The sequence below is a fragment of the Myotis davidii genome, unplaced genomic scaffold (assembly GCF_000327345.1).
Source record: "Myotis davidii unplaced genomic scaffold, ASM32734v1 scaffold37, whole genome shotgun sequence".
NCBI classification, from domain to species: domain Eukaryota; kingdom Metazoa; phylum Chordata; class Mammalia; order Chiroptera; family Vespertilionidae; genus Myotis; species Myotis davidii.
In genome coordinates this window covers 411,206-421,147 of record NW_006289395.1, presented here as the reverse complement: position 1 = coordinate 421,147, position 9,942 = coordinate 411,206, and the positions used below count along the sequence as shown (strand labels likewise).

At 48.2% G+C, this 9,942-nt stretch overlaps 2 protein-coding genes across 2 annotated transcripts in view; both read right to left on the bottom strand.

Moving 5' to 3' along the window:
* The window catches only part of EIF4A1 (eukaryotic translation initiation factor 4A1), a 5,432-nt gene extending 4,986 nt beyond the window's left edge, over positions 1-446 (bottom strand). Inside the window, exon 1 of the mRNA XM_006761643.2 lies at positions 295-446. Within this exon, the coding sequence (XP_006761706.1) occupies positions 295-317 (23 nt within the window). The 5' untranslated portion in view covers positions 318-446. The remainder of the gene's footprint in view (positions 1-294) is intronic.
* Positions 447-1,438: 992 nt separating this feature from the next.
* The window catches only part of SENP3 (SUMO1/sentrin/SMT3 specific peptidase 3), a 20,754-nt gene continuing 12,250 nt past the window's right edge, over positions 1,439-9,942 (bottom strand). The window contains exons 3-12 of the mRNA XM_006761642.2: positions 8,409-9,130; positions 6,839-7,078; positions 6,638-6,749; positions 6,138-6,285; positions 5,972-6,019; positions 5,513-5,590; positions 2,596-2,733; positions 2,358-2,441; positions 2,188-2,238; positions 1,439-1,750 (exon numbers count right to left, since the gene is read on the bottom strand). Of these exons, the coding sequence (XP_006761705.1) occupies positions 1,640-1,750; positions 2,188-2,238; positions 2,358-2,441; positions 2,596-2,733; positions 5,513-5,590; positions 5,972-6,019; positions 6,138-6,285; positions 6,638-6,749; positions 6,839-7,078; positions 8,409-9,120 (1,722 nt within the window). The 5' untranslated portion in view covers positions 9,121-9,130 and the 3' untranslated portion in view covers positions 1,439-1,639. The remainder of the gene's footprint in view (positions 1,751-2,187; positions 2,239-2,357; positions 2,442-2,595; positions 2,734-5,512; positions 5,591-5,971; positions 6,020-6,137; positions 6,286-6,637; positions 6,750-6,838; positions 7,079-8,408; positions 9,131-9,942) is intronic.

The following is a 9,942-nucleotide window of genomic DNA, read 5'->3' as shown; positions in this document are numbered from 1 at the left end:
GCGGCGCCCGCCTCCACCTCCCTTTCTCACGCTGGGTCGCGACCTCGCGCCGCCACTCCGCGCCAGGGCTCTGGGCACCGTCTCGGGTCGAGGCCTAACAAACCTCGCACTCCAGGCCCCGACAGCCAGGCGGTGTTCGCCCTCCGCCGTGGATCTGCCCGTCCCCCCAGGACCGGTCTTCCTGGCTTGGTTCCCCGCACCCTGTGGGCCTCAGCTCTCCCCACCCCACCGCGGGGGCCTCGGAAGGGAACGGCAGGGTAAGTAGCCCCCAGCTCGAGCAAATGCCTTCCTTACCGGGGATCTTGACTCGCAGACATGATCCTTAGAAACTAGGGCGGAGCGCCCGCCTATCGACAACTTATAGAGCGCCCGACCCCGCCCCAGCCATCGCATTGGCTTGGCCGCCTGGGCCCCGCCTGCCGGCGCTCAGCAACTCGGCGTGACGTTAGTTTGTAGGCGCTCTGGCACGTAGCCACCATTGGGTAATTGGAGCGCCTATCAAGTTGGTGACCCGCCCCACAGCCTCACTGGCTACTGGGCCCGCCCTTCTCACCGGTACGGAAGTGACATACAGGACTCTGGCCTCGAGGCCAGGCAGCCATCTTGGGGCCCTGCACCTCTACACGTGCGGAGGTGCTAGTGCCTGTCATGTGGCCTCGTAGACCCTATCATGAAAAGGGGGCGAGGTTTCTGCCTCCAGGGACTTCCGGGCTCCCGGGACTACCACTTCCCTTTGCCTTCTGCCCCAGGTGTTCTCTGGACCCGTATTTTGTTCTCCAGCAGAGAGACTGGACAAACGGGGTGTGTTCCAAGTGTGCAGGGAGGATGGGATCAGGAGCCGTACCCTGGCGGCTGGGAAGGCTGTCCTGGCTGGAGGGGGCGGGATGGGATAACTGACTTCCGGGCTTAAGAGCATTGGGGTTGCTGTCTCGATTCCTGGCTGGCTCCCTCCCCTTAAGTGTCCTGTTCCCCAACTTTAGGACCTCTCAGGCTCCCCTATTTTTAAGGATTACCTATGCTCCTTCTTCCATCCTTTGCTCCTCTGGGTGGGGGTTCTTTTTGGTGACTAAGACGTGGTGTTGGCACTGTCTGAGCTAGGGATGGCAAACTGGCCCCTTCAGTCTCAAGTCCAGGGGTGGGCAAACTTTTTGACTCGAGGGCCACAATGGGTTCTTAAACTGGACCGAAGGGCCGGAACAAAAGCATGGATGGAGAGTTTGTGTGAACTAATATAAATTCAAAGTAAACATCATTACATAAAAGGGTACGGTCTTTTTTTTTTTTTTTTTTTAGTTTTATTCATTTCAAACGGGCCAGATCCGGCCCGCAGGCCGTAGTTTGCCGACGGCTGCTCAAGACCCACAAAAGGGTAGCTGACAGCACGGACTGGAGGAAAGCCTGAGGTAGAGCATATCCCTTAAGGAAGACCACCACTATGTATCTCCAAAGGATCCTTTATTGACCAGAGCAGGACCGTGGCATTTATATATATATGTAATTAAAACATTTAAATATGAAAAACCAAAGGGAATTGGGTGGGAGAGGCAGGAGAGGAAAGGAATTGAAGTTTCTTGGGAAGAAGGGCCTCCCATGTCCCCCTGCCCATTAACGAATGGGCTTGAGGCCTGGGATACGAGGCTCACACAGTGAGTTTGCAGTGACACAGCTCCTTGTAGATCTGCCGACGAAGTTTGGGCATGTCCTGCTGGGTGAAGCTGAATGGCTGAGACAGGGCCAGGTGCTTGCAGTACTAGGTGTTAACAAAGCAGGCCATGAGAACCACCTACTGAGTATCGCCTTAAGTCAGGACCTGTGCTACACATTTCAAATGGCATATATCTCATTTGATCTCAGAGAACATTTCACAAATAGAAGAATCTAAGGCCCTATAGCCTGGGACTCAGAAAAAGTCTGACTCTAAATCCAAGATGCTTATTTGGTACATGAAATGCCTAGTATTAAAAAGAAAACGCTTCGCAATGGGGGTGAGAAAGCAGGTATATGCCAGAGACCAAGGATGAGACCAATGTGGGATGTGAAGCCAGAAAAGAACCAATGAAACCAGGATTTCTGCATTCTAACACATAAGATTACTCCCTGCTCCACAAGTGGCTGTGAGACAAATAGGGATGTAGAAGAGCCTCCCATCTCCCCCCCAACCCTTTAATCCAACTGTCATCTGCTTACCTGCAACACAAAGGCGCCACAATCACTGTCATTATTCTGCCTGGCCACGTTCTAGAGAACAGAAAGAAGGTAGGGCCTTTACCTGGTGACTGCTAGGGATGTGACTTCAACTTCTGCCTCCTACCACTATCCCCATCATTAACCCCATGCCCCTTCCTCTAGAAACTTACCATTTTGAAGTAACCTTTCCAACCTTGATGGAAATCCAGCCGGTCTTTCTTCACTGCCTCTGCCTGCAGATACTTGGCAATATGCTATGCAGATGGAGAAATAGAAGAAGTTGAACTCATGGTGTGGTGGTCAGGCACCAAGCCCAGGTTGCTTCTCCAGAGCCCGCCTTTCTGCCTGGAATGCCTTGCCACTGATGTCCTTCCCAATTCTACCCATCTGTCCCCTTCCCTCACAAACCTTAGGGCAGCGGCGGTTTAGGGTGCGCTGCGAGTCAAAATAGGTGATGGTGCGTCGCCTCACATCAACAGAGATGAGGGACCAATGCACCTCCAGGTGGATGGGGATTAGCAGCAGCTCCTTATTGAAGATGTCCACCTAAGGAGGCAGTGTCAGAGGTCAGATAAGACAGCACATGAGTCCTGCCTACTGCCATGAGGTTCTAAAGAATGGAGAACCTGGCTGGCATGTCTCAATGGTTGAGTGTCCATCTATGAACCAGGAGGTCACAGTTCAATTCCCGGTCAGGACACATGCCCACCTGCAGGCTCAGTCCCTAGTCGGGGGGCATGTAGGAGGCAGCTGACCAATGATTCTCTCATCATTGATGTTTCTCCCTCCCTCTTCTTTCCTCTCTGAAATCAATAAAAAGATACTACATTTTTAAAAAAGAAAAAGAATGGAGGAACAGGCGAGGAGCCACATGGGGGAACACAAGACTATCCCCGGAGTACGAGACAAGGCTCAACATCTGATGTCTAGACTCTTGGCTTAGGGAGGAAAGCAAGACAGAGAAAGTGGTATCAGAACAAACCCTCAGCAGCCCAGAATGGCCAGTTATCTTTCACATGTTAAAGGTACAAGTGCTTAGTAGCTAAACTCCCAGGCTCAGGGTTCTAGAACCAGACTGCCAGGGTTCAAATCCACTTTTCCATTTACTAGCTTGTGACCATGGCAAGCTACTTAATATTCCCTCTGTCCCATAACAATAGTAGCAAGTGAATATTTAAACGGGAATTATTGGCAAATGCAGCTGTCAGTGATGTTGTAGCGCAAAATTGCGAAGCCTTCAATCAAAATCAGTGTTTCATGACATCTGTCATTTGTTTTGATGCATCTTTGAATTTTTAGGTTAATTTAATTATTACGAATTATAACTATTTTTCTAATTTCATCCGCTGCCCAGATTCGATTCTGGTCAAGGGCATGTACCTTGGTTGCAGGCACATTCCCAGTGGGGAGTGTGCAGGAGGCAGCTGATTGATGTTTTTCTCTCATCGATGTTTCTAACTCTCTATCTCTCTCCCTTCCTCTCTGTAAAAAATCAATAAAATATATTTAAAAAAAAAAAGAATTTGGAAACGTGCTTCCAAAAATAATTTTCAAGGAGAACCTTATGCTAATGTTGATTCTTTGAAAAACAAAACTGTGGACATAAATGCAAAGATTATGGAGAAAAACTTGAAAAACTTAGACATATTCCTCTTAGCAGAAGAGGCACCATATTAGCCTTTGATAATATTTTTCCCGAAATACTGGATAATAACGTTTCTGTCACTTCAACAAGTTATGCTGGAAGCAATGAAGAACGATGGCTTCAATAATTTTAAGCTCACACATATAGGGAGAGCAAAGCTTCGCCGCCACGGGATCCTACCTACAAGTTTAAAATGCAGTAACGAAATTATTGAAATATCCAGAAACTATCTGAACACTCAAAATAAAAGTTAGGAGTACTATTTTTAATTTATTGTTTAATTTAATATAGTTTTTTGATAATAGATGTTGTGTTCTATATTTTCTTTTGCTACTATTATTATGGGACAAATTATATTCACCAACTGCTACTATTATTATGGGACAGAGGGAGTAACTCTTTTTACCTCAGTTCTCTTATCTGGGGTGAAAATAACAGCACCTATATCACCTATTTGTTATGAGGATTAAACTAAATATCCATAGTGCACTAAGAATAATGTATGGCACCTAGTAAATGTTCATCAGTTAACACAACGATCCTTCAAGGATGTTCTGTTCAACCGAACAATGAGATAACTGCAGCTTGAAAAAGTAAAGTAACTCGCCCAAGGTCATAGGAAAAATGTAGAGGTGGGACCCAAATACAGGCAGATAATACTTTCCCCGTAACAGGCATCATCCTTGACTTCCCTCTTCACTTCCCACATCCAATCTGTCAGAAAGTCCTATTGGTTCTATTTACAAAACTTTATCCTAGATAAAACTACTTCTATTTCTACCATTACCACACTGCTCCGTTTCTCATGTGGGCTTCTGTGCTACTCTCTAAGTCAGCCGTGGGCAAACTACGGCCCGCGGGCCGGATCCGGCCCATTTGAAATGAATAAAACTAAAAAAAAAAAAAGACCGTACCCTTTTATGTAATGATGTTTACTTTGAATTTATATTAGTTCACACAAACTCTCCATCCATGCTTTGGTTCCAGCCCTCCGGTCCAGTTTAAGAACCCATTGTGGCCCTCGAGTCAAAAAGTTTGCCCACCCCTGCTCTAAGTTAATCTGCCTGCTTCCACTCTTGCTCCTTTTCATCTCATCATTGAAATAAGAGTTCAAAACATGAAGCACTTCACAGGCTGCTTAAAACTCTTCAATGGCTTCTCAGTATACATGGAATAAAATCTACCCTATCCTCCATGCCTTACATGATCTATTCTCTGACCAAATTTTGTATCATTTTCCCTTGCTCACTGTTTCAACCACACAGGCCCTGGTCCTCAAATGTTCTCTCTCACTGTGTCCCATGTACTTGCTGTTCCCTTTGCCTAGAACACTCTTCCCCCAAATCTGCACTTGGCCGGCTCATCAAGTCCGGCTAACGGAGGCCTTCCCAGATAACCCAATATGAAGTTCCCACTTCCCACGCTCCTACATTACTCTGTTTTAATTTGTTTGTAGCATTTAGCACTAGCTGAAACTTAACTTGCTTATTTATTCTCACCCTATAAAGGCAATGAAGTTTTCCTTACTTAACACTGTATCCTCAGTGCCTAGCACACAGAAGACATTTGATAAATATTGAAAGATTGAATGAACAGGTTGAGGAAAGAGTTCATAAAAATAGAACTCTAATTCTTTAAAGGCAAGGTGTTAACATAAGTAGATGTAAATTCATAACTCACGTTTTTGGTCCACCTTTTCACCCCATCATAACCCTTGGTGCGGAGTTTATCGTAAAAGAAACTGTTGAAGAAATGCACCTGTGCCAATGATAGAAAAGAGCTGGATGGAATTAAAAACCTCAGGCCTCCAGTGTCCTCTCCTTTCATTATGGCTCTAAAGACTGCTTTCAACAACCTGCATCCCAACTGACAGAGAAAAACCCCCAAACATGTTTGTAACTTTATCTTAGAGCTTCCTATCCCAATTTGTGGGTTAGCCATAGGGGAAAAACACTAAAGACTGGGGGAAAGAAATAGACTTGTTAAATTCAGGACCAAGACTATAGATTTAAATTTAACAGATTACCTTCTACCCAGAAACTAGGACCCTCTTTATGTAAAATGGGAGATGAAAGGGACTGAAAAGCTGCTCAGAAATGTGGAAATTCCCCTGGGAACTGAAGTACCTGGTAGGCCTACCTTTTCAGGGACTGTGTCCATGACCAGGTCTCCATACATGTTCATCACCTGGGGAGAAGATGGGAGGCAACTTGCCATGGAGGGTGTGATATAGGTACAGGGGTCTTCCCATGAAGAGGGCCCCAGACACCCTGCTCCCTCTTGGGCCTGTTTCTCTCCTCCTCACCTGGTCATTGAGCCAGTTCTGTCCATACAAGGTCCCCAAGTCATCCATGGTCAGCACATGCCGCTTATAAGCCACTCGGAAGCCCCTCACCATGGCATTGCCTGGCATCCGCTGGTAGGACTGGATCAGCTGTAGCACCAGGCCCTTCCTGAGTAGGCCAAGGATGGAGTCACTCAAAAGACAAGGGGGCTAGGGCACACAGAAGTCCCTTCTGTTGTCTAGCATAAGAGTCTAATCTTCCCCCCTTTTCTGGGTCATGGGTCCCTTTTGAGACCTGCTAAAGGCCCACTCCTCAGAAAGAAGCACACGAATACTCAGGTACACACAGTATTTCAGGATTCCAGGTAAAGACCCGCCCAGGCACTTTGCCTGCAGATTACCCTGCTTCAGTTCTAGCTTCCTCCTCCTCCAAGAACATCCCTATGACGGAAAAAGCAGCGTTCTCTGCCCACCCCCTAAATCCCAGCCCTCTTCTAAAGGGCATCGCTTTGATGCCTCACCTGGAAGGCGTAGAAAACTCCTGCTGGAAAATGTCCTCCAATTTCTCTACTACCTCATCAGTGCTAAGGGGGATGAGGCTGCCGTAAGTTTGAAGGAATTCATCTAAGATGCCTGAATGCAGGAGGCAAAGAGTACTAGGGTAAGACTTCCAGACTCTGATCTAGGCGTCTGTTAAGGAAAGAGTCCCTAGGGTTCCTTACTCTGCACGCAGGTCACATGCTCCTCCCGTAGGGGGCTATGCTGGCCAGTTTTCTCCCCGGGCCGCTCTGCCTCTTCTGCAGTGTCCAAATCTGAGCCCTGAAAAAGCTCCTGGGCCACATGGTCCCCGATGCTGCACACATTACTGATGAGGATGCTGGCATCAGGGGGTGCCAGACTCCGGTCCCCTTCTGGCCCAGATGGTCCTCCAAAGCCATTGGGCAGGGTACAAGAGAGGAGGCCTGTAGGGCAGGGGAACAGGATGGGGATGAAAAACTGGTTCAGATCAAAGGACAATGGGAAGATCAATATAAACTCTTAAGGAGAACCTAAAGCATGAGATAAGCATGTCCAAGAGGTTATACAGGGATAGAGAGGAAGAGTTACTAGTTAACCTTTGAACTATGTGGGGGTTAAGGAGACTACATCCCCCTCACACATGTATAACTTTTAACTCCCCCCCAAACTCAGCTGTCCCATAGTATCTATGGGGGATTGATTCCAGGATCCCTGTGGATACTAAAATTCACATATGCTCAAACCCCTTATGTAAAATGGTAGAGCACAATGCATATAATCAGGCTTTTGCCTCTGTGGATTCCCAACTGCGTACTGAAAATAGTCTCTGAACTCTAGCCGTTAGCTCAGTGGTTAGACCATTGGCTTGAGGACTGAAAGGTTGTGGTTTGATTCCGGTCAAGAGCACTTAATTCGATTGCAGACGCAAATTCAGCCCCAGGACCCGGTTGGGGGGCACAAGTGGGAGGCAACCAATCAATATGTCTTTCTCACATTGATGTTTTTGTCTCTCCCTCTCCCTTTCATTCTCTCAACAACAACAAAATTTTAAAAAAAATATCCTCAGGTGAGGATAAACAAAACAAAAAAAGGTCTTTGATTCATGAATGTTTGAATCCCCAGATGTGAAACTCACAGACATGGAGGGCTAACTTCAAATATAAGTGGACTCACACTGTTAAAATCTGTATTAAGGGTTAACTGTACTCATAGGAAAAAAACAAGACTAGGGAGTCGGAGAGATGCACCTAGCACAGTACCTGACATATATAGCAAAGGCTCTCAATAATTAGTAAAACCACAGCCTAAGTTGTTTAGTGTGATTCTCCAAAAGAGAAATATTCTGAATGAGAATGCCACACACAACCGTACAGGTGATGTGCACCCCACAGCTCAGAGATCCCGTCCCACCACGATGAGAATGGCACCTCTGGAGATGCAGCCGCAGGGCCTTTACCCTCAAAGACTGAACGAAGAAGAGGGACTTCAAGTGGACAAGACTGACCTTTCTAAACCATGTCTCCCCTTTCCATCTATGCACAGAATGAACACCTATCTAAGGATTCTGTATCCCAGCCTTGACTACCTCCCCTCAGTTCCTTTTGAAAGTGGGGCTTAAGACATTTCACAGCTGTTCTGGACACCACCATCACCACCCTCGCCCTCACTCTGCCCTCCTACTTTCCTTAGGCCGTTTTCATCACAGCAAGAGGCTCCTGGTTCTCTAGAATCTTAGCCTGCCCCACCCCTTCCTCCACCCTATTCCCACCTTACCCGAGTTAGGGTCCAGAGGAGACTTTGGAGTCCACCTTAATCCATCTTCCTCCATGGGGGGCCCAGAGGGCACTGGTGGAGACCCTCTCACCCCATCCTCAGCCATGAGAGCACCTAGCAGACCCAGCCGAGGGGGAGGTGGCCCCCTGGGGGAGTCAAAACGACAGCAGGGGGATGGCACCTGTGGTGTCGCACCCCCTTCCTGGGGTGAAAGATGGTTCTTGGGGTGTGCAAGGCTCCGCCGCCGGCCCCGGTGGCGCCCCCAAATCTTCCAGTGGAATGTCAGCGAGGTGCTTTTTGAGTAGAGCAGCATCTGGAAGGCTCTCATAGCTCTACGACGGCGCTGTGAGCAGGTTTTTCGATGAGTAGGGCGGGGAGGGCGAGGGCGCTGGATGGCTCCCAGCTGACCCCATCTGGGGGGCAGCCTCCAAGCTGCCACTTCATCTTCTTCATCTTCCTCCTCCTCCTCCTCCTCTTCTTCCTCTTCACTAGCTGAGGCATCAAAAGAAGGCCGAGGGACAGGGAGGCGTCTGGCTGGCACTGTGGTCCCTGACCCAGGATCTGGCCCAAACCCGCCACCTGATTTGAGTCGAGGTTTAGGGGGTGGGGGCCAACGAAGCCGCTCTCGCCTAGGGCTTGAGTAAGCTGGAGCTATGCCAGGTCCTGAAGGCTCAGGCCCCCAAGACCCGGTCCCTTGTATAGTCTCTTTCATCTTCCAATAGCCTGTAAAACAAAGGAGTGTCAGAACCTACACATTCTGTACCTGTACCCTGGATCCTGCCTTTCTTCCTCAACATGCCTGTTCTGGAATCAGATGCAAATAAACTAGGATTCAGAGAAATGTGGGGCGGGGGGGCGGGGAGAGACACACACAAAGGTAACTTCAGATCTTCCTGGTTAACATGGTCCACAAGGGACCCTCTACCAACTGTGCCATCATCTCTCCCCTACCCAGATAGAGGCAAAGGAGAATGGCTAAAGCAGAAGGCCTTACGGATCTTATTTGGTCAAACCCAAAAATTTCAGGCTCTATTTTGCTGTTTTAATGCCACCAGGAGTGGTATTAAAGGATATGGCTCAGCCGGGGAACACTGACATGGTACATGCGAACACAACTTCCAAAAGGAAACGGTGGTCTAGAGAGGGAAGAAGTGGGGGAGCGCGAGCATGCTCAGACCGCCTCGGGAGGGAACGAGGAGGCCGGAGCTGTGGTGCAGGTGGCAGATCTGATGCCAAGGGAAGCATGGCACAGGCAGCCGAAGGAGAGCCAGGGGCTGACGAAGCGCCCGAATCCGGGCGCCGGGGAAAAACGGAGCCGTGCGGCCAGGCTGGCCCAGCCCCCTCCCGCGGTCCCCGGGGTTCTCTCATACTTCACAACCAGGACTCCAGGTTCTGAATAATTCTGACCAATAGTCTACATTAAGAAATTATATCCAAATTAGCCATCCAATAATGGAAATAATTATTATTTTCTATTTCAGCAATGACATAGATTTTTGTAATATTACAATTTCAAAATACCTGTGGAATTACA